The sequence below is a fragment of the Schistocerca piceifrons genome, chromosome 1 (assembly GCF_021461385.2).
Source record: "Schistocerca piceifrons isolate TAMUIC-IGC-003096 chromosome 1, iqSchPice1.1, whole genome shotgun sequence".
NCBI classification, from domain to species: Eukaryota; Metazoa; Arthropoda; class Insecta; order Orthoptera; family Acrididae; genus Schistocerca; species Schistocerca piceifrons.
Genome location: NC_060138.1, coordinates 454,061,644 through 454,087,165, shown reverse-complemented (window position 1 = coordinate 454,087,165; position 25,522 = coordinate 454,061,644). Strand labels below are relative to the sequence as shown.

Here is a 25,522-nt window from a genome sequence, read left to right as displayed (position 1 = left end):
GAAAGCTGTACACGAACTCAAACTAAAAGTTGACAAAGTAACGGTAGAGCATCGACTGACCATTTTAGATATTTTTGCTCGACGTCCGTGCAGCAACTAAGTGTTGCACTCTGATGCCTGCCAGTGAGACTTATCCTGATATACCTCTTCCCTGCTACACCTTGATGAAGCATGACGACATTTATCGGAGTACGTGAACTTGCAGAACTGTCGACCTTAAGAGTTCTTAAAATCCTCACCTGTTGCACCAAGAACCTCAGCGTGAAGTGAGAACACGAGTTTGGTGTGCAATTAGCGCAACGCGAATTACTGGGCTCATTTTCCTCCAAACCACACCTTCAGATAGATATATGACTAATATACTACAATGCTCTCTCCCAGAGAACTAACAACGAAAACTACCGTTATTTCAAACAGGGCGATGCAAGAGCGTGATCCGCCAATGCATCTGACAGTTTTACGATGTGTTTGCAATGACAAACTGTCCCCACAATACTGTCACTGGCATCGACACACAAGTTGAAGTGTTAAATTGCGTTACTTCCTTCCTAGGCTACCCCTAACTTGCTTAGTTCCGCCAAAAACGGATACGACACATGCCAAAATCTCTAATAACGGCATGGGGTGTATGCGGCCCCACACAGCTCCTCCGTCTGATGTCACTCACACACACACACACACACACACACACACACACACACACAGGAATTTATTTTAAGGGTACAGTAACTAATCGCTCACTGGACCTATTTCCGCGCTTGAGGAGATATTCGAACCGTCATTACTAACCTGAGACAACGAGTTGGTGGGTGGGAGGGGTAGAAGGAAGGAGGCTGCAGCACAAATTTGAGCAGCGTGCCGACATGTATTTCAGATAGGGCACGGCTGTACGCTTGGATTAAGTTTCGTAGGGGCACGCACAGGTGCAACCGCACAGTACCGCAATGCCGCTTGCGCAGAAGCCGTCCGGGAACAGGACCCTCCAATGACGCACTAGTGTCGTCAATTGTCGCAACGCCTTTCACCGCAAACCACACCGATATGGTTCCTGCGGAAGGGAGAGCTCTTCCTGCTCGCACGGGTAATTGGAGTAAACTGAACGTCTTACACCGTCAGACAGCGGGTCCAACAAACAGCTCACAACTTCCGACTAGAAGACACACACACACACACACACACACACACACACACACACAAAGCTTGTGCACCATTCGTGCAAATAAATGATTGTAACGAAACTTCCGAAAGTGTCTAAAAAATCCCACACACACTGGAATAATTATAACTGATTTTCACATCATACTAAAACTCTTCGGCAGTTCACCAGCATAGTTTTCATCCCCCCCCCCCCCCCCCCCCCACGCCGCGGGAATAATTATAACTGATTTTCACATCATACTAAAACTCTTCGGCAGTTCACCAGCGTAGTTTTCATCCCCCCCCCCCCACGCCGCGAAGAACATAAGTACGACACTGAATTATATCCTAAGTCCAGTCACGCAAAGTGTGCACATGGAGTGACAACGCTGTTATCTCAAACAGCTTGTGACGGCACTAGAGAGAGATCTTTAATCTTCGGTACGTTTTCCCACTCCGCAGCATTGAAGGCACATTCATCGGTATGCGCACACCCTGCTCGACCATTCACGCACACTCTCAGACATGCTCTGACAAAGTACTTAAAACACAACGCCACACACTTTTCGCAAAGGAAAAGTGCCAACTGGTGCGAACAAGGGAAATCTTTGAGATTTTGGCGACTGACTTAGCATCTGACACGTCCTCCCGCATGCCATTACAGCTTGACAGGATTCTGGAACGAGTCGCACGTAAAAATAGAAATAGTACGAAAACATGGTTGTTACAGGAAAACAAAAAATTGGCTAGGTGCGTGTAGGACAGGCGCACTGAGGTTTCCATACGAATTTAATTATGTGTACATAGACACTGTATCCATTCCGGGAATCGAGGATATTGACAATTTTTGCCTGCTATTGACATTGATACTGGTATGATATCTGTCTCCAAGACTTTCAAGAATGTCTTAATTTCAAGTTTGAAATCGGATAACAAATGGCAAAAGAAAAATTAACAATTTCAGAGTTTTTCCCTTTACTTGTACTCTGAAAGCTTTCTTCTTGCCAAATTTCATGGTTCTAGGTCAACAGTAAGGTTCTGATGAGTGAGTTTACGAATTTCTAGATATGTGAATAAAAGGCGCAACATTTGGGTCCACTGATTTAGATGCTTAAAATCTTGCACCGCCAAGAGACCATCGACCTTAATATGTGACATAAATTTGAACTTCACGCGTTTATTCGTTCCTGAAAAGATAGAATAAAAAAAAAAAAATAAAGGTCTTATCAGACCGACAGACGGATAAAAAAGGACAAAAATATTTTTCGTGTTATGTAATTTCGAATTAACACTTTTCGGATTTTTTTCCTTTACTTGTGCTGTGAAACCTTGCTTTTTGCCAAATTTAATGATTCAAGGTCAGCGGTAAGTACTCTATGTGTTCAGACGGATGAGTTTTCAATTATTAAAATAGTGACATAAACGGCTGTATTTTTTAATTGCACTGACCTAGATGCTTACAGTTTTTACACCGCCAAGGAATCATAGACCTTAATATCTGACATAAATTTGAACTTGATACGTCCACTCGTTCCTGAGAAAAACGGTCCTTAAAAGTCGGACAGACGGACAACAAAGAGATCCTGTAAGGGTTCCGTTGTTACAGATTGAGGCACGGAACCCTAAAAACATCATCATCAAACAAGATTCATACTGCTAATGAAAATAATGGTGAGTGAATATATTAGTTTGATGGCGACGTTATTTAAATTTTCGTAATATAAGACTACTATATTTTAAAGTGTGTTTCAGGGACGAGACAAGTGGTTGGCGAACTCGTATCCTCCTTAATGACTTCTCAAAGATACTAACTCTCAAGTTTCCTCGGCGAGACTGAGTAACGGCGTCCAGTCAGCAAAGTTGTTGATTCCATTTCTCTGGATATTTAGACGAACGGGCCAGTTCGTCTTCTTCAGATGCTGAGAGTTGCGTTGCTAGGCGTATACGCGGAAAAACGGTATCAAAGACTCGGCTAAACATCCGTAAGCATAACGTGGGTCAAAAATAGTTTATATTTTTAATCTACATTACTAAACGGCTAACCCGGCGCAGGTCCTAGTTGAAAGTTGCCTTTTAACGGCTTGCAGGGGCAACAAAAATATGACTGTCAGTATTTCGTAGTTATCGGTCGAATTTAAAAATTTACATTGTTGTGAAAATCCACTCGTTAAGAGCTATGGTCTTAAGTTAAAAGTTTAACACAATAAGGCAAGTACTACACTTGAAACAGTGCACCGTACCTCAAGGCGCGCAAATTATCCGGAAAACAGTTCATCCAATAATTGAGACTGAGAATATTTAGCGACTTCCAACAAACCTTACATATCATTTCAATTCTTTTCGAAACCATTTCTCGCTGCCACCCCCTACAAAATGATTCAAGGAAAAATTATTATCGCTAACTACACTTTCGCTGTTCATGCAGTAAAACTGCAAGTCAGGAATGACGTTTTGATGTATCACTTCTTCGCCACTAACTCTATTCCCAACACATTTTGCAGCCGTATCCACATATACCAGTGAACGTGCCTAAAATATTACGCCATTGTACGCCATATGATTCGGGAGATATGCCGTTTTACAAACGGGAATTCAATTCTTTAAAGAATCGGGTGGGGGAGCGTTATACAATAACGCCGAGGACACACACACACACACACACACACACACACACACACACACACACACACACACACGAACGCACGTTGAACTGCTGCAAGTACCTTAGTCTGCTGCTTGCACGTCCATACCAATGAAAACGCTGGAAACGCCCCCATAAGGTTGCCAACATTGAGATTGATTCGCATCGTTACCACGGAGCAACAATCGTCGCAGCGGGGCGAAGAACAGCATATAGGCGCCAGTCGGTCTGCGCTGCCAGAGCCTGGAGGTGCGTCGGACGTGGACGAAACTGGCGCACTGCTCGGACGTCCGCTACGGCTGGACGCGATGACGTGCGAGCGCTCCTACCCCGGCCGCGTGTAGCGGTCTCGGTCTGTCCGTCCGGCCGACAGCAGAGGCGGGGCGCATCGCATCGCGGGGCGCCGCCGTTCCCGCAGAGCACGCATAAAACAGGCCCTCCTCTTTTCTCTATCGGACGGACGTCACAGTTTGGAACAGAAGGGCCCGCGACCTCCCAGATAACGCGTCTCTGACGCAAACGCCGCCATCGGGTCATATGCAACCCACTCGGATTTCACAGAAGCTTTCCTTCTATGTGGTGCAACTACCTACCAAAATAAACATACATTACTCAGAAATTAGATGAAAAAAAAAACGACTTACGCCAGTCACTTTTAGACTGCTCGGAAAAGAAAGGGAGGCCGCCACCATCTTCAGGTAGAAAATTCACCAAGATCATAGCCACATAACTCTTCGCCTTAAGAACGCAGCATGTCATTCTCAATGGAGAGAAGTCTTCCGAAGTAAGAGTGATTTCAGGTGTGCCGCAGGGGAGTGTCGTAGGGCCGTTTCTATTCACGATATACATAAATGACCTTGTGGATAACATCGGAAGTTCAATGGGGCTTTTTGCGGATGATGCTGTAGTATATCGAGAGATTGTAACAATGGAAAATTGTACTGAACTGCAGGAGGATCTGCAACGAATTGACGCATGGTGCAGGGAATGGCAATTGAATCTCAATGTAGACAAGTGCAATGTGCTGCGAATACATAGAAAGAAAGATCCTTTATCATTTAGCTACAATATAGCAACTCAGCAACTGGAAGCAGTTAATTCTGTGAATTATCTGGGAGTAGGTGTTAGGAGCGATTTAAAATGGAATGATCATATAAAGTTGATCGTCGGTAAAGCGGATGCCAGACTGAGATTCATTGGAAGAATCCTAAGGAAATGCAATCCGAAAACAAAGGAAGTAGGTTACAGTACGCTTGTTCGCCCATTGCTTGAATATTGCTCATCAGTGTGGGATCCGTACCAGATAGGGTTGACAGAAGAGATAGAGAAGATCCAACGGAGAGCAGCGCGCTTCGTCACAGGATCGCGAAAGCGTTACGGAGATGATAGATAAACTCCAGTGGAAGACTCTGCAGAAGAGAAGCTGAGTAGCTCGGTACGGGCTTTTGTTGAAGTTTCGACAACATACCTTCACCGAGGAGTCAAGCAGGATATTGCTCCCTCGTACGTATATCTCGCGAAGAGACCATGAGGATAAAATCAGAGAGATTAGAGCCCACACAGAGGCATACCGACAATCGTTCTTTCCACGAACAATACGAGACTGGAACAGAAGGGAGAATCGATAGAGGTACTCAAAGTACCCTCCGCCACACACCGTGAAATGGCTTGCGGATTATGGATGTGGATGTAGATGTAGATGATGATGGTGAGAGTCACGAAACGCGTAGTGGTACAATTAACAACTGACGCAGAGTGATTTATCGCCCTCCACCGAAGACGACAGCACTTTTGATTTCCGTCAAAGATGACACGAAGCTCCGCAAGGCTGTGGTTTACAAGATTCCCTGCGAGTGTGGCCTTTCGTGCAACCTGCCATAGATGCACGGAGCACCGCAGGTACACTTCGATGTCACAGCCAAATAAATCGTCTGTGGCAGAACACTGTATCGATACCCGTCACACTATACGTTATAAAAATGTCGAAACTCTAGCGTCGCCTTCATCCTTTTTGGTCTCGGTGGTAGAAGAAGCAGTTGAAATTCGTCTGCGAGGAATTTAATTAACAGAGATAGCGGTTTTAACCTGGACAAATAATCATAGAATTCGGCGGTTTCTTTAATAAACTCGCAAAGGCGTCCATACGCAGCTAATAACGACACATCAACATCCTCGCATGGCCACAGATTCAATTTATGGATGCTCTTTGCCACCGATCAATGTCTTTAACGTTTGTGTGTGGTTTAAAACGACGGGACGAGTGCTGTAGCTTCGGCCTGTCGGCTCACTGCGAGGATGGCCGAAAGGACGAAATAATTACGTCTAGTTCATTAGAAGAAATCACCACGGTCGGAGCATAAAACTAGGGGGTGCTGTTCCAAGGATGGGGCAGAAAGGCGCACTTCGAAGGGCACTGTTGTGGCATTCGCCTCAAGTAGTTGAGGAAAAATAATGGCGAACTGATATATGGAGGCGGCTCTTTCCAAATGTGAGTACCGTGACTTCACCACAGAGCGAGATTATTCCCCTGGTCACTCGAGACAGAACGTACGCCTATGGGTGAAGGACGGGATGACGACCTGTTTCAGAAGTACCTTTAGCGATACTCAGGGAATACATTTTTACATGAACCGCCAAAAATCTGTTGCCAAGTAGAGGTATCATCACCTCGAAAATTGCTCTGAACATCAGTCAAGGTCCCGATGTAGGCGGTATGCTGCTGCCTTTCTTCGACCGAAGCTGCAGTAAAACTTTATTTTACTGCAACTAGTTCGGACTATTTTGTCGTAATCTGGCAGAGTTTAAGGCTTATAATGGTGTAAACATGGTGTAGTAACTTTAATGCGTCCACCGCCTATCTTCTATGTCAACGTGGAATAGCTACTCACAGACGGCGACTAGCAGCATTATCGGTGAAGGGTATACAGCGCACGTCGGGGGATGCGGACAACAGTGCAGTCGTTGTCGTACTAAGGAAACCACAGAGGTGAATGACAGCTGCGCAGGTGTGTATGGGCGAACAGACGTGCAACTGTTGAGGAACCGACCGCCCAAGTGAACCAAGGGGGGCTACCAACAGTGTCTCCTCAACGACCATTCAGCGAACGTTGCTGCGTATGGGCCTCCGCGGCAGGCGCCTGGTTCACGCACTCGTGCTGACTGCTGTTCATAGGCAACGAAGGCTGGGATTTTCACGCCAATACCGCAACTTGACATGCAGTTCCTTTTTCCTCGGCACGATGGCATCTACCAGCAGGACAATGTATAGTGCTACAGCTCGCAGTGTGCGTACGTGGTTCGAAGGGTACTAGGATGACTTTACCGCACTTCCCTGGCCAAAAAACTCCCCGGATTTCAATCCAATCGAAAATCTCTGGGACCACCTCGATCCAGCTGTTCACGTCAACTGGGAAACCGAGTGCAGATGTCCACGGCACTAGAGTTGGCAAGACTCCACATACTAGTCGGTACCTTCTAGAACCTCAATGACTCCCTTCCTGAACGTCTAGCAGGGGTTCGCACTGCAAATAGTGGTTATTCAGGTTTCTGAGACGTTGTCACATTAATGTGACAGGGCAGAAGACACTGAGGCGACAAAAGTGAGATTCACATACAAAGATGACGGTGGTATCGTGCACACAAATTATAAAAGGGCACTGTATTGGCACAGCTGTCATTTGTACTTAGATGATTCATGTGAACAAGTTTCCGACTTCACTATGGTCGCACGACAGGAATTAAGAGATTTTCAACGCAATGGTAGTTGGAGCTAGACGCATAGGTCATTCCATTTCGGAAACCGTCAGGGAATTCATTTTATGAGATTCACAGTGTTAAGAATGTGCCGAGGGTACCAAATGTTAGGCATTACTTCTCAGCACGGGTAACGCAGTGGCCGTCGTCTTCACTTAACGACCGTGAGCAGCAGCGTTTGCGTAGAGTTGTCAGTGCTAACAAACAAGTAACACTGCATGAAAAAACTGCAGAAATCAACGTGGGATGTACGACGAACGTATTCATTAGCACAACGCAGCGAAATTTGGCGTTAATGGGCTATGACAGCAGACGACCGAGGCGAGCGCCTTTCCTAGCAACACGACATTTCCTTCAGCGTCTCTGTGTACGTGACAACAGTTGGACCCTAGACGATGGAAAACCCTGGCCTGGTCAGATGTGTTCCGATTTCAGTTGGTAAGAGCTGATGATATGGTTCGCGTGTGGCGCAGACCCCACGAAGCCGGAGCCCAAGTTGTTAAGAAAGTTTGCACAAGACGGTGATGGCTCCGTAATGGTGTGGGATATGTTTACATGGACTACGTCCACTGAACCAGCTGAACCGATCACTGACTGGAAATGGTTATGTTCGGCTACCTGGAGACCATTTCCAGCCATTCATGGTGCTAAACAACGATGGAATTTTTATGGATGACAATGCGCCAAGTCACTGGGTTACAATTGTTCGCTATTGGTCAAAAAAACATTCTGGACAATTCGAGCGAATATTTGGCCATCGCGATCGCCCCACGTGAATCACACCGAACATTTATGGGACATAATCAAGATGTCACTTCGTGTACAAAATTCTACACCAGCAACACTTTCGCAGCTTTGGACGCTTACAGAGGCAGCAGGCATCACTGTTTCTGCAAGTAACTTCCAACGACTTGTTGAGTGCAAGCCACGTTGAGTTGCTGTATTACACCGTACAAAAGGAGGTCCGACACGATATTAAGAGGCATCCCCTGACCTATAAGCTCTGTGTGAACCACATGCCCATTATTGCGAAATTGTCATGTATATAGTTGATGCTGCGGATGTAGGTGGGCCTGGAGTATAGCACGACTTGACGGCTAGTGTAACCGGGAAGCGTCAGCGAACATTTTGTTTGTAACAAAAGTTGTGATCTATCAGCCCTGGATGTTTAATGCAAGGACTTAGAAATACCCTGTCTATGCCTTTGATGTGAAGTACAATTTAAAGGGGATGCTACGAGAAACGTAATCATGAGCAAAAGCCCGTATTAGGGTAAGGATGGAGGAGGGTACTGGCCGTGTGCTTTTCATAAGTACCAACCTGATATTCCCCTCAATAGAATTAGGGAAAAGCACGGAAACCAAATTCTAGATGGCCGTAAGGGAATTTGAACAGCCATCCTCCCGAATGCGGGGCTAGTGTGTTGTCACTGCGCCACCTCGCTAGGTGCAGGTGCGTATACACTGCTGCTGCTACTCCACACTGCTCGGTCTGTTATTAACGGTAAAGTAATCATAGCGTACACCAAGAAGATAAAGTGACTGCACGCAAATCAGTTTTGATTAGTTATTTGGCTAAGCATGGACATCGCTCTTAACTCCTTGTGGTCACATTACCTCTGGCTGGCTTCTGAGTTATTCTGGTTCACAAACGATTGGAGATACCCAGATAAAGTCATTATATTCATCGTGAGCAGATGTTCAAGCAGCACTCACTGTGAAGTCTAACCTCGAGGGATAAACTGTAATTATTCCGCATGAACAGAATTCGTATTCCCAGTTTTTTGAAAATTGACATAGTGAGACCGCAGCTGAGCAAAAATACAAGTTTATTCTTATAGAAAGTAAAAGAGCATCTACGAACAACTGTTAAAAGCTCATAAGAAGTCACATTTAAGTAAAATAGCATTTTTATCATATAAATTCGTGCAGTCATGTTCTCCCAAGGAAACTTTCGCCACAGCCAGGAACAGTCGACGTCTTATATGTAACGTAATTTCAATGAAAAAATAATCGTGAACGCCCATCTGATGAGAATCTGTCATTCTAAACCAATAATGACGATATTACCGTCATTAACAGTGCGTCATTGCTATTTTGTTACTGTTTGTAAGAATTAACTTACACCACATCAGTGCTACACTCTTTCTTTAAAATGTATCTGAATTCAGGCAGACAAACACTATCAGCAGTAACAAAAAAGCAACATTCTTCCATTAAAAAATACATGCGCGCGCCTCTGCAAGAGAGAGAGAGAGAGAGAGAGAGAGAGAGAGGGGGGGGGGGGGGGGGGGGGGGGGGAACTGACCCTACTTCAATGATATAAATCTGGGCAATTTACATGAATTACGTGGTTATCTGAAATGGCAACTAGCAGATCAGAAATTAAGGAGGCTGAAATTATGAACTTGACGCTCCAATATTTTATATTACACCGGTATAAACGCTATGCTTCACTTTCGCATTCCAGAGAAGCTATAGACGCATGCCAACAGAAGTTACGGTCAGCCTTCACAAATAATGATATTAATAATAATAATAATAATAATAACAGCCTGGTGAAAGCCCTTCAATCGAAAGCCACGTCAGCGACTTGCGCGACCCTAACTTACCCCAATTACACAACCGAGGCAAAAGGACCGATAGTTTAACGTGGAATCCGAACCACTTGTCGCTATGGGCGACTCCTCGCAACTTGAGAGATGAAGGCTAGATTAAAGGTGGGCCGAAAATTTCCTTGGTCCGGCTGGGATTCGATACTGCGAGCTCTCTGTTTCCAGGCACGTGCTGTACTGCAACACCACCAGGCACAAACACTGCCAAACAACGAAGAGTTTCGAAAGTCTGACAGGTTCCTTCTGCGTCAACGATACGCAGAACACTTACACCAGTCTGTTATCTGATGTGACGAGTTCCATACGAACGAAGCAAACTCGTAGATAACTCCGTCATGTGCACAATTTCGAACGTACGTCCGCTCAGTGACATCAATGATTTTCCATCATGGCTTTGCTGTAACGTCAATGAATATTCGTATCCATATGGTGGACTTAGGGTTCGGGTCACGAAATCGAGCATTTCAACTCCCCGTTGTGACCGTTAAGCTCTCTCTACTCGCTCACTGCGCACGCGCACATGCATCCACGCACACACACACACACACACACACACACACACACACACACACACATATACACACACACACACAAAATCAGAAACCAATTTCTTTTATTTTTTATTAACAGGACATCAAACTCAAAGCCAAAACTGGAAGAAATTCTTTTTTGCAGTCGTGTTTGTATTGTCCGAAACATCGCGTGAAAGTTTGTTTCTCTCTGCTTGTGCTGACGTTAATGAACTGTTCTTGTGCGGAAGGAAACCTGGGTTACGCGCTCTTGCTTCGAGATTTATGATTTCTCCAGGACAACGTCATATATTCAACTGCTCTTGTAACAGTACAGAGCTACGTTTTCTTCACCATGTGGAGAGTAGCGCTCGCTCGCGCTCTCTCTCTCTCTCTCTCTCTCTCTCTCTCTTTTATTTTTATCCATTTTTTTATGATGCTGTCCATCGAGTCATTTGCTTTATCCTTCAAATTCGTAGCCTCTCTAACCGCAAAACATAACTTTTAAGAAAATTTTCATTTGTTGTTCAGTATCAGCAGCAATTTTTAATTAGATTATATGTTTCGATCACTCAGGATCATTTTCAGATCTGAAACAAAGTGAAACTACGTATGTGTCAATATTTTACAATAAATAGAAAAAGAACCGTACATAAATTTGGGATTTATCTAAGTAGTTGCGTCAGCAACCTGCCTTGTCTGCTGAGAACCACACGTTAGAGTACTGTGTCGTTCTGCAGCTGTGGTCAGTGTTTTAAATAGGTATATGTCGGAAGGAAAGAGGGAGGGCGAAATGAAGTGAAAGTGATTGGGAGAGGGAAAAAGGAAGCGGGGTGTGCTTGGGGGGCGGGGGAGGGCGGGAGAAGAACGTCAAAAGTTTAAAAAGAGGGGTCTTGTTAAAATTACAGAAGGTATAATTACGTAAAAGTTTTCACTAAATCTAATTTACAAGTGTAACTGAGAATTATAGTAAATATCCAGACAGTTGCTAATTCTCACGAGACGAGTCTGTCGCTTTTAGTGGTAATTTTTTTCTTCTGCTATATTTTCGACTCCTTGGTAACCACAAATCCTACGGAAAAGCAGTGTCTGAAGTATCCCTGTAACATGTAAATTTCAGCAAGCGAAGGATTAGCTGACGTGTGCCAGTTTTTAAGCAGATGACGTTGAAAACCGATGTTTCCTATACCTGGACTATCGTTTAGTTCATGTCTCAGCGAGTTGCAGCCATTGCCAAGACTCTTCAAGAGGTTTGTTTCTGTTTGGAAACAGACTCTTGTTCTGTCCGTAAGCTTATGAGTTTGAACACAATGAAATCACTTGAATCCTGATTATCGGAACAAAGCTGTTTCGAACGGTATGATCTATAAGAAGTTCTTAGTAACAGCAGTGTATTTCATTGGGTAACAAACAGAAATGGGAGAACACGCGATTTTGTTTTTTGGCTTACCTTACATCACGTCAACTGAATCTTGGGATGGGTCCTTCGGTAAAATAACTCTGACTACCCAGTCTTCGTTCAACTGGGTTCATCGTACGACTGTGACGCTCAAGCTGCCGACTGACGACGAAAAAAGGTAAAAAATGGACAAGCCGAACAGAGGCATTTTTATGATAAACATAAGAAAATGAACTAGATATAACCTCTCCAATCTAAGCAGAGCGTAATTCAACGTAAAGATTTTTAGCTTACGCTACGATACATGAAGAAGTCAGGTAGTGTGTGCTTGTTTGCAGCACGTTTATCGCGGGATACAATGCGTTTCTTCTATTTGTGAATACTTTATAGTCTTTTACGGCAGGCTATGAGGTTTGGCAGAAACAGACGTTCACCAATATAGGTGTTTTATCTGCAGGAAGTATGGAAGGCAGCATGTAATCGTCGGTGATACAACGATACGCAAAAATTAAGAAGGTAGCGCGATAGAAGGATATTCTTTACTGTGAGACAGCAGTGAAAGAAAGCCTAGGCTTCATGCTTCAAATTATATCACATTATGAAAAATGTAAAGAAAAAAAACAACATTTTAATGATCAGATGTACGCTAAATTCCTCTAAATAAGCACATTATCTTCATCTTTTTGAATTAATCGCAGTATGAAGCAAATCCAATATGTAAAATTTCGCCTAAGATAAACGTCAAAGCATTTTTGTGTTTAACTTCGCACCCTAAGCTTCCTCATAACATGAAAGTAGACTTTTAGTTGTCAATCAGCTGTGGTATAGTAAATACGAGCAGCTTAAGCGCAGTTTTACATAAACTCACCACGAGAATTAATGTTTTTTCTATCTCTCTCCTTCGATTGCAAAAACGTCTTACACACCAAAAATAATTTCGAGCTGGAAAGTATGCGTTGTCATAAAAATGGAATGTTAAATGATTATGCAAACTGCATCGAAAACAATTAATAGCACTCAAGACAATTTTTTGCATCATTAGATATACGCATGTTTATTAAAACATGCCAAAAAAGACTTGCAACAATTGCTCTAGCATGAATGTCCCAAAACGCAAGTACTGCCATTATCGTTAAAGAAACTGAGGCAGGAGTGAAAGCAATATAGCAATTTTGTTCCGTTAGCCATACCGTGGTGTGGTTCGGTACCTCGGCAGATAAGTTCCATATTACAAATCCGAAGGTTTGGAGTTCGATTCTCAGTACGTCATAAGATTTTTTCTTGCATTTTTCACTTCTTTTGACTCTGACAGTGATATAAGCAAGTGAAATGCCAAGCTGCATCGCAACTCGGAGTCCCCTTCAAGCTGAATGCCCCCTTGTAAATGGCTTGGTAAGTCAGTCCAAAGGTCGGAGGAAGGCATACCACCTCCAACAGAACCATGCTTAGTAAACAAACTGCGATGATCAAACCAACCGTTGGGTTAAGGTCAGCTTTACTTACGGAGGAAATGTATACCCAACGGGTAAGCGATTTCCATATATTTTCGCTTATTCGCAGTACATCCATAGACGTGACAAATGCTGCTCTGGCGTTATCCTCTACCCAAGCATTTTCGACATATCGAGGCCCAAGTTTTACGAGCGTTTCGAGTACCACCCAAGACTTGCACGAGTCGTCGAGCAGCAGCGTTGGTTAGCGCAACCGGCAACATTTGCAAAAAAAACTCGTTTCGATGTCTTCAACTATTTATAAGATATGAGGGATGTTATGAGTGATTCACTATCGCCGTATTGTTCGCGCGCTACATAAAAACCATCTTCTGGAGATTGGAGATCGACACAAACCTCTTCCTAAAGAAAAATTCAGCATGTTAGCTGGCTTTTATACGCAGCAATGTATGACCTAAAGTGCGTGAAATGTAAACGCATAGCGAGTTTTTTGCTTTGGAAACAACTTGAATTTCGTGTTGTGGATTGTGTAGTTCTGAAACATCGCAGAACTATGAGCGCTACAGAAAAGATAGCCAGTTCACTATGAATCTGACATATGAGGGTGTAAGTAACGAAAGAATCAATTTTTTTCCGAATAGTTTCTGTTAAATCGTTTGAGAAAGTTTGCAATGCAGCAGGCGTGCGCACGACACATTGCTAAAACTAGTACTGCTGCACCGACTGGTAAGCTAACCAGCGTTCTTAGTGTGCAACTGCGGGCGCATAGAGTAGCGCTAAAAAGTGGCTCTATTGGTATATCTAACAGCCAGAGGGGAAAAAAAGCGCAGACCAGCAGAATCTCACACTAAGGCGGCAGACTATAAGTCTTCCTGTACTGCGTTCAACTCACGCCATTTGTTTCTAATCTTCCACCAACATTTGAACCATTACAACAAATCTTGTTTCTCCAGAAACTAACTATAATAATAGTGATAATCATAGTGGTACATTCATAGTGAGTTGCAATAAAGTTATAACAAGGAATCGTGATGAAAAGAACATTTACTTATTGATAATTCATGCACATATCGCAATGATGTCATACCAAGGTACTTCTATTTCAAATAATGTACATAATGCACATACGTGATAAAGAGTATTGGTATACAGATAATCATCCTGATCACAAGTCGATTACGCTTCGCCTCGAATCTGCCATTATTATTTATTATTATTATTTCTTTCAGAAAGGACCTTGATGCCTTGCAGCGATACAGGTGTTTCGAGGAAAATTAGAAAAGAAAATGGGCATAATATCGACAGACGTTTACCGCCTTAACCGGTTGCACTACCGTCACTGATGGACGGCTGGTGCTGTCGTACGCTATTCAAGAGATTCGTAAAACTCTGAATCTCTATTTCTCTCCAACGCTTGACGCGTGCACAGTAGCAGAATACAATGTTACATATAACTGTGTACTGCAATCGCGCCCAAGATGAGTAAATTCGGAGACACGTCGAGTGTTTGTTTCTCTGGTTAACCACGGTGCGCAGAAAATTTTATACAGTACTACGGCTCCAGACGAACGTTCGACCCTCCAGACGGCAGTTTTACCGTAAGGCGCAGACGGACTCCAGGTAGCCATCCAGGCACGGTGCTGGACAGTGTACTCACCAGGGACGCGCAGCGGCGGAGCCTGGAGCAGCGGGCGACCATCGCTCGGCGCATCCGCCATTCAAATGCGTCTTGCTTGCTGACTGGCTGGCACCAGTTTGGCGAGCGCAATTGTCTCAATCAGCTGTGTCTTCCTTGCGAAACGGGAAATCTCTCATTAGCGGGCCCCAGCCTGGATGCATCGGACGCGTTGGCCGGCGCGGATTTCACTCCTAATTACACAGTGCTCATTCCAAAACGATCAAACCACTCGCTAATTCTGTCGTCCCGCCAGCTAGTCCATGTCTCTTCTCTTTCACTGTGCGATTAAATGAGCACAGTATACGCTTATTACTACTTGCCACATAAAAGAAGAGACAACGGTGATAAATTCACTTGACACACAATCGATACGACGACGTTCAGAAAACTGGAGGTCAGCTCAATAGTTGGCTGCATATCCACCTATGACAGCCACTCAAAAACTGCGCCTCACGTGACATGTATACATTTAATAGTTAATAAACGGTATAAGATATCGAAACAATGTTTATCGCAGGGAGGTACTGAAGCAAATCTGAGGGGTAGTCATAAATCATCACCTCGAAAAAACAGCGTTGCATGATTAACTTATTGTCTGTTAGCAGGTGACATGTCTGCAGTCCTGGTACACATTGAAACTCCCGACCCACAGTACCACAGCAAGCCGTTACAGGTGGCAAAATAAATTGGCGCTGCCCTCTGATGAAGCGCACGGTAATTCGGTTTCGGTAGCACCGGAAATCATGTAGCTGTGTCAAGCCTATCCTGAGGACTAAATATCATTGCTTCGTGAAGTGGTGCGTTTAGGACTATCACACTTCCTCGACATTGGCACCAAATCTTTTGCATTTTTATTTTTCCTTCGCGATTATATATGTGGATGCTTACGGTAGGTATACTAACAAAACATCCCAGATATATGTGGATGCTTACGGTAGGTATATTAACAAAATATCCCGGCCCTCTCCCCAAGCTATATATTACTGTGCAGGAACGTAGGGCACGTCAAGCTTAATTACTAGAAACGAACTACTACAGCATGTTGTACGGTTGAAGACGAAGGGATTCCACTTGAAACGCGATGCGTTTTAACGTTATTATAACTTAACGTAATCATAAAATTTGGTAATTCATTGATGAAATATCATTTAAACGAACCTCTTCGCGACTTAAAATTTCCTGAATATGTCCAGTGTGTTTATTCTTTCAATTTACTTCACATTATTACAGTAGTGTGTGCTTATACATCGTGAACTAATCAGAAGCTAGACACATAAAGGTTATGATTCTTTTTGTTCAAGCAGTACGTCTGTTCAATAATTCCCACGTGCGTGCGGCAGTAAAGTGTACTACATTGACATGTCCCTGCAAAAAATCTAAGGAGGAAACAACAATGGGGATAAATCACCGCCCTGCCACCCTAAAAATTAGCACCTTATCTATCGTAGCTAACTAAATGCTCTTTAATGGAGTTGCTTCATTACTGGCTCGCCATCCAGTGCTTAAGCCTCGTGACTCGGGAAGTCTTTTACACCGTTCTAAGCTTGTTGATATTTCCAACACCTTCGTGGCCGTAGAACGGAATAATAACGCGCTATTCAGCAGGCACGTGAACTTCTACGTCACATCAAGATAGCTGGCAAGCAACTCTGTAACGAAACAATAGCCTGACGCTAACGCAGTCTGGTAACCACTCAGTTCCACATAAACAAGCGTTGAGGAATAACATGCTATCAAAAATAAGGGAAAAACGACCTCGTTTATATTTGACTGAGGTATCTACGGACAAATGTAATGGGAAAAGAAGGAATGGTAAGAAATAATAATACTGTAAGTGTCCAAGAATTTAGCATAAGCTGCTAGAGGGAAAATAAATTCACTGCGCTTTTCAACTAAGCATTTCCTAGCAGTTCACTCGATGCCATCACCGAGAGATGGGACCAAAGGAGAAAGAAGGAATCGATTTCTGGAATATCGTACTGAACATCCTGATTCAGATTTTGATGCGTTTTATACACAGTTTGATACGAAAGAAGAGTATCGGCTTCGAGGTACACAATCCATTGGTTGTGGCTAACCTTTCTCCAGAATAAAATTTCTCCCAGGCCCGCCACTATTTGGAAAAGTATGCAGGAGTAGTTCGGTAAGAAGAGTAGGAGGCAGATAGGTACTGCGACTGGTGGACGTTTTTAGTTACTCAGGCCCTGCCGAGAAAGGCGCGAGTACAAAATTTTAACACGTAGTTTTAACGCAACGCGTCTGCGAAGAGTGGATACGAAGAGTAGAAGACCTAAGTGAGGAGACATACCGTTAATGAAAATATGTATACGGAAAATTATCCACAAATCGTTCAGTGACGATAAATAACTGTACTTTTCACGCTTTTTCACATAATAGTCTCTTAAGGGGAAAGGCAACTTTCTCTCCATGGTACGATGGCATAATAATAATAATAATAATAAAGAGTTAATTGCCCAAAAGCTTGTACATGTGTGCTTTACGCGCAAATCAAGACATAATGTCACCAATTTACCTGCGCAGAATGATGTTATAATAGAGGTCATCAAGCGCAGATGAGAAATGCTGACCAGTAACACGGACACCACACAGATAATTCGCGTTTCACCGATTCGTGTCTGCCGTTATATTTCGCGATAAATGACACATCAGGTCATGAAATGGACGACGCATTTCTGGTGGTGCAGCACACATGTTGTAATCTCCCCTGTAAATCCAGGTCATTCTAGCAAAATCTTCAGACACACACTGCCATCTGGTTTTCGCCAATGTAACACAGAAACTTAAGAAAGGCTATTTGGGAATAATTTGCTGTTACTGGAACATCCAATCTCCGGTTGGTTTATAATAATTATGTTCGTAGGATAGTTGATGAGACCGACAGCAAGGTGACAAATTTGTGGTTACTTGGGGTTTAGTTTTACTACAGTTTGAATGTAAGGATAGACGATTTTTTCTTAACCGCCGTGAGTGAACAATGCCCCTATAAAAAGTCGATGTAAATTGTTATAGCTTTGTTTTGAATACTCTAATGGGCCCGTGGGAATGGAAAGATCATTCCGTCCGGGTAAAGATGAAAAACAAAGGAAACGAAATGTGAACTGTTCTAAACATCAGATTCATTAATGAAACTATGTAGCTGCTAACAACACAGTATCGTGTCAACTGTGGAATCACAACGAAATCGTAGGTAAAGCGAAGGCAGGCTTCGATTTATTGGTAAGAAGGTAGCAAAAAAATATTTTTCAACGAAAGAGACAGTACAGAGGACACTTGTGTAGCAAAGAATCGGTTCTCAACAGGGGGTGGTGGAATAAATGGTTTTTTAGCCCCCCCCCCTCCTCCCAAAAAAAAAGATCGTGAAGTTTATGTTGGATTAAAAATAGCATGCACAAAACTTACGCACGCAATCGTTCTTCCTACATTTAATCCGTGACTGGAATGGAAAGAAACTAATATTGTGTACAGAAGGTACTCTCTTCATGTACTTTATAATGTTTCCCAGAGTATAGATATAAATAGCTGTCCAGAAATGAGATAGTAACGGGTTCGTCTGAACACAGGGATCATATTATCTGCACGTCCCACATCACCGTGGCCACAACATTAACTGCACCAGAGGAGTATCGGCATTATAAGGTGAGACCTAAATAGTGTATATATGTCAGCACGCAGCTACAGAAGAAGTTTCGTTGCATTATGCGGTGAGCATAAGGTATCGGGCATTAAAATTCAGCACTTCACTCTCAACGCTGGTGATTTAAACAAGAGTCAAAATAAGGATCGCATAATGTCAAAAACAAGTACCGTGGCTATGTAATAAGAGTCTCCATAGCGAGACGGCCTTGCGTGGGTCTCATCGTGACGAAACGCACTATCTGAGAAGGGTAGCCATTGTTTTTCAGAGGTGCCAGGGCAGAGCACATCTGCTTGGACGAAGTGAGTTCTGCTCTGGCCGAGGACAGACACGTTCCTAGCTGGCACGGTCTGCTGTTTCTCGAGCACTGCAGCTGCTCTCTTTAGAGTTGGAAGAGGGAACTACACACAGAGAAACTTGTTCGAGATGCCACAAGAAGTTCAACTGAAAACCAGAATCGAGTGTTTTTTCGCCAGGACAGCCAATGGAGATGGTTGCCCCCACGAAATATCAAGGGCAGATAGGTGGTAACTCATGTTGGGCGAGATGCAGCTTTTTCGCTATAGTTCAGTTACTCACAAGTCTAGTACAGAGTTGTAGCACTGTGATAATGCAGCAAAGGTTGCCGTGTCGAGTATGTACGGAATGATGAAGCGTTAGAGAGCACCAAGTTCGTGATGTGCTATGTACAATGTAATGGGAGGTGGGACTAGATTAGATTAGATTAGATTAATACTAGTTCCATGGATCATGAATACGATATTTCGTAATGATGTGGAACGAGTCAAATTTTCCAATACATGACATAATTAGGTTAATTTAACAACATACTTAAGTTAATATAACAACTTTTTTCTTTTTTTTTAATTTTTTTAATATTTTTTCTTTTTTTTTCTTAATTTATATCTAAAAATTCCTCTATGGAGTAGAAGGAGTTGTCATTCAGAAATTCTTTTAATTTCTTCTTAAATACTTGTTGGTTATCTGTTAGACTTTTGATACTATTTGGTAAGGGACCAAAGACTTTAGTGCCAGTATAATTCACCCCTTCTGTGCCAAAGTTAGATTTAATCTTGAATAATGAAGATCATCCTTTCTCCTAGTATTGTAGTTATGCACACTGCTATTACGTTTGAATTGGGTTTGGTTGTTAATAACAAATTTCATAAGAGAGTATATATACTGAGAAGCTACTGTGAATATCCCTAGATCCTTAAATAAATGTCTGCAGGATGATCTTGGGTGGACTCCAGCTATTATTCTGATTACACGCTTTTGTGCAATAAATATTTTATTCCTCAGTGATGAATTACCCCAAAATATGATGCCATATGAAAGCAATGAGTGAAAATAGGCGTAGTAAGCTAATTTACTAAGATGTTTATCACCAAAATTTGCAATGACCCTTATTGCATAAGTAGCTGCACTCAAACGTTTCAGCAGTTCATCAATGTGTTTCTTCCAATTTAATCTCTCATCAATGGACACACCTAAAAATTTGGAATATTCTACCTTAGCTATATGCTTCTGATTAAGGTCTATATTTATTAATGGCGTCATACCATTCACTGTACGGAACTGTATGTACTGTGTCTTATCAAAATTCAGTGAGAGTCCGTTTACAAGGAACCACTTAGTAATTTTCTGAAAGACAGTATTGACAATTTCATCAGTTAATTCTTGTTTGTCAGGCGTGATTACTATACTTGTATCATCAGCAAAGAGAACTAACTTTGCCTCTTCATGAATATAGACTGGCAAGTCATTAATATATAATAAGAACAACAAAGGACCCAAGACTGACCCTTGTGGAACCCCATTCTTGATAGTTCCCCAGTTTGAGGAATGTGCTGATCTTTGCATTTAGGAGAACTATTTATTTCAACTTTCTGCACTCTTCCAGTTAGGTACGAATTAAACCATTTGTGCACTGTCCCACTCATGCCACAATACTTGAGATCGTCTAGCAGAATTTCATGATTTACACAATCAAAAGCCTTTGAGAGATCACAAAAAATCCCAATGGGTGGTGTTCGGTTATTCAGATCATTCAAAATTTGACTGGTGAAAGCAAATATGGCATTTTCTGTTGAAAAACCTTTCTGGAAACCAAACTGACATTTTGTTAGTACTTCATTTTTACAGATATGTGAAGCTACTCTTGAATACATTAATTTCTCAAAAATTTTGGATAAAGCTGTTAGAAGGGAGATTGGACGGTAATTGTTGACATCAGATCTATCCCCCTTTTTATGCAAAGGTATAACAATAGCATATTTCAGTCTATCAGGGAAAATGCCCTGTTCCAGAGAGCTATTACACAGGTGGCTGAGAATCTTACTTATCTGTTGAGAACAAGCTTTTAGTATTTTGCTGGAAATGCCATCAATTCCATGTGAGTTTTTGCTTTTAAGCAAGTTTATTATTTTCCTAATTTCAGAGGGAGAAGTGGGTGAGATTTCAATTGTATCAAATTGCATAGGTTTGGCCTCTTCCATTAACAGCCTAGCATCTTCTAATGAACACCTGGATCCTACTATATCCACAACATTTAGAAAATGATTATTAAAAATATTTTCAACTTCTGACTTTTTGTTCGTAAAGTTTTCATTCAATTTGATGGTAATACTGTCTTCCTCTGCTCTTGGTTGACCTGTTTCTCTTTTAATAATATTCCAAATTGTTTTAATTTTATTATCAGAGTTGCTGATTTCAGACATGATACACATACTCCTGGATTTTTTAATAACTTTTCTTAATATAACACAGTAGTTTTTATAATTTTTGATAGTTTCTGGGTCACTACTCTTTCTTGCTGCCAGATACATTTCCCTTTTCCGGTTACAAGATATTTTTATACCCTTAGTAAGCCATTGTTTGTTACAAGGTTTCTTACGAGTATATTTAACTATTTTCTTGGGGAAGCAGTTTTCAAATGCATTTACAAAAATGTCATGAAATAAATTATATTTTAAATTAGCATCAGGTTCACGGTACACCTCACCCCAGTCTATCTGCTGTAGGCTTTCCCTGAAATTTGCAATTGTTAAATCATTGACTGAACGTACTACTTTGGAGGACTGTTTAGTATTGCTGAATGGAGCTATGTCATATACTGTAACTAGCTGTGCACCATGATCAGAAAGACCATTCTCAACAGGCTGAGCATTTATCTAGTTAAACTTATCTTGGTCTATAAAGAAGTTATCTATCAGTGAGCTGCTATCCTTTACCACCCGAGTAGGAAAATCAATAACGGGTGTCAAATTGAAAGGACCGAGTAATACTTCAAGGTCATTTTTCCTATTACCCTCTTTCAGAGAATCTACATTGAAGTCCCCACAAATAATAATTTGCTTCCCCCTGTCTGACAGATAGCACAACAAGGAGTCCAAATTTTTCATAAATAGATGAAAATTTCCTGATGGGGACCTATATACAGTTACAATTATAAATGTGCCTTTATTTAATTTAAGCTTACAGGCACATGCTTCTATATGTTTCTCTACACAAAACTTTTTTGTTTCTATACTTTTTGCACAATGATAACTTTTGACATATATGGCAACTCCTCCTTTCTCCATATTTTCTCTCATTACATGTGCAGAGAGCTTATATCCACTTACATTTACCTTATCCATATCAGTAACAATGTGATGCTCAGACAGGCATAGTATATCTATTTCATTCTCAGCTTCTAAATCTTCTAAACAAACCAGAAGCTCATCTACTTTATTCTTTAAACTCCCAATATTTTGATGAAATATACTTACATTATTTTTAATTATACTTTTCTGAGAACCTTTCCTTATTCTAACATTTGCAGTACTCTCCTGTCTGAGTTTCTCATTGTGCTTAGGCCTAGTTCCTATACCAGTGGTCACACGGTGTTCAGAGAGGCAGATTATGTCAACTGGGTTGGGTGACTTTAATTCATCAATGCAATTACCTAGGACTGAGATACAACTTGGTGGAGATAAAATTTCTGGTGATTGGTGAAAATTTATAATTGATAGCTGTGATTGGTGATCCAATGCGCTAGAATTGTGCTGTTTAATTTCTTTCCTAAACTGAAGATTTGTTTCAACCCTGACCTCTCGTAGAACTTGACATCTTTCTGTCTTACCTATCCTAAAAAAGGTGCTGCTCCAACACCTGTAACCACTGGTATTTTACCATTCATGGCAGTGCCTCCCCCCCTTAAATTTCCTGCTATTACCCCAGCCAGTTTCCCCTTCCCTTTCCTGTTGAGATGTAGGCTGTGCCTGGTATAGTCCCACCTACTGAGATAATCAACAGGAACCACACCAATATGAGCCCCCGCACCCGACCCAAGCAGCCGTTCCAACTCCAAATTAACTTTCCAAACAGAAGAGTTCAAATGAGGCCGGTCATGGCGTCTCAGGACAGATACAAATTCAACATTGGTGTGTCTTGATGCTGACGCAATCTTTACCAGGTCACACTCTATACTGCACCCAGGATCTCTGTCGATGCTGTTCCCTGGCCCTCCCACAATAACCACGGTGTCTTCCCTAAATCCTCTGTCACCTGATCCAGACTAGCACTTGGTTTGAAAAAATTTGTGACCTGGTATTCTGGTCCTAACTCCTCCTGCAGAAGTTGGCCTACACCTCTGGCATGAGAACTGCCTAACAACAAAACTTTCTTCCTTTTCAATGACTTTCCTACATTCTTTTTCAATTTCCTATTGAAAGTTTGTTGTGTCCTGTCTACACCTACCTCTGCTTGAGGCTCATCAGTTTCTAACTGAAGCAACAGGTCAAACTTATTTTTGACATTCACCACAAAACTGTCAGACTTAGTTCTAGGCCTGTTCCTTCTGCTACCTGTTGCCACTTCCCACCTCTCTTTGCCCTTCTCCCTCCTTAACCTGTCCAGATCTTCCCTAGCCTGATCTAGCTCAGCCTGAAGGGCAGCAATTTTCCCCTCCTGTTCCACTATCTTCCTATCTCTGCTGCAAATCCTACATAACCACTGATGAGCCTGATCCACGTTCACAACACCCACGCCACTGCAGTCCCTCCCCCCAGTGAAAAAAACTACTACATCCATCACACCAAACCCCGGAACTAACAATTCTACGGCAAGTCAGGCACTTCTCACTCATGGCAAAAATAATACTTTAGCTAGAATAAATCAATTCAATTACCGAAAATCAAAAAAAGACGTTACAAGAATTAAGCCTATTCACGAATGTATATAAGCAAGTTTCTGATTTAAAATTCCGCTGTTTTTCTGAGATCTGTATTAAAACAATGAAGGTATACGCTATTTATTATATATTTCACTCGATGGAATGAAAAAAAGGACAATTAAACGAGATACTTTAACTTTGATTCTCCAAAAACGTTACGAGAATTAGGCCTATAAACAAATGTATATAGGCAAGTTTCTGATATAAAGTTACGCTGTTTTTCTGAAATTTGTATAGACTAGAGTTACAGTCTTTGAATGCCTTCACGATGACGATGGAACGCTGCGGTTTAATAGGTTCTGTCAATCTTCTCGGAAGCCGTTCACGTCAGCCTTATTCGCAAGACCTATTTGATGTGTAGCATATAACTGTGAATATGAAGAAAGAAAGCCTATAGTCATAAGTGTTTGGGTGTTAAGAAATGCTGGTAGCAAGAGGTGTGGCACCCATTTGTCGAAGCTAATGTGAATGAACTGCACAAAAGATACTTTTATTCTTTCGGAAATCTGTGACAGCTTCATCCCTAATACTCAAGTCTCTTATCAGCAGAATGTTTTAAGGCACCTAACATGCTATTGATGTCATTATTGCAAGAAAATGTGGCATTAGAATTTATCTTGCTGTCTAGATCTACATATATTAAATAAGAATTAGACTTTATGCAAATATCTCCCAGTTACCGACTTGCTTCCCTTATAGATGACTCTACAGGTAAGAACTATTGAAAAGTGTATTTCTGAATCGTCCACCAACTCTGGTTTAGATTTAATTAGTTCTTTTAAACCGTTATTCCATTATATAGTCAAGGATAACAATTCATGGCGCTGTCAAACTAATTAATTAGGGAGAGTCTTGTAGGGTCTAATTCTGATTACATGAATGTCACTGCAGCGAGTGCAATAACTCATGATGAGATGTGAATAAATATTGTAATAGTCTTTGAATTAACGAGACATTTATTCGCCACGTGTTAGGTTTTATTGTTGTAATAAAATTATACAGTGCTATAAAACGACCAGCGAATGAATAAACTAACCAGCCAAATAATCAACCACATCAACCTTGTCGCCTTTGTATACGACGCTACGCATTCCTCAAGATCCCTGCATATGAGACCCAAGGTTGATTTTTGTAGACGAGATTTCGTCATAATCCATGAGCATAAAACAACTGTCATAACTCTAATACTGACGTCAACGACGTAAGTCTATAATTATGCGCATTTGTCCCACGATTCTTCTAGAAAACATAAATGATCTACGCTTTTATTCCAATTGTCTGATACCTTTCGTTGTTCTAACGACCTACGACAAACTGATGCAAGAAACGAACAAGTTGTATCGCACAATTCATGTAGACCCTCATAGGTACCACGTCTGATCCACATGCCTTTCCACCGTTACGTGATTGTAGTTGATATTCTATTCCGCGAACAACTATCTCAAGACGTGCCGCTATTTCGGCGTT

At 41.9% G+C, this 25,522-nt stretch overlaps 1 protein-coding gene across 5 annotated transcripts in view; it reads right to left on the bottom strand.

Annotated features, from left to right (window-relative positions):
- Positions 1-25,522, bottom strand: part of LOC124792313 (inositol-trisphosphate 3-kinase homolog) — a 501,596-nt gene that overhangs the window by 33,477 nt on the left and 442,597 nt on the right. Inside the window, exon 1 of one of the 5 annotated variants that reach the window (XM_047257934.1) lies at positions 15,162-15,213. The exons of the other annotated variants lie outside the window; for them this stretch is intronic. Coding sequence (XP_047113890.1) covers positions 15,162-15,203 — 42 coding nt within the window. The 5' untranslated portion in view covers positions 15,204-15,213. Of the gene's footprint in view, positions 1-15,161; positions 15,214-25,522 lie in introns of those variants that run through there. 5 annotated transcript variants of the gene reach the window in all.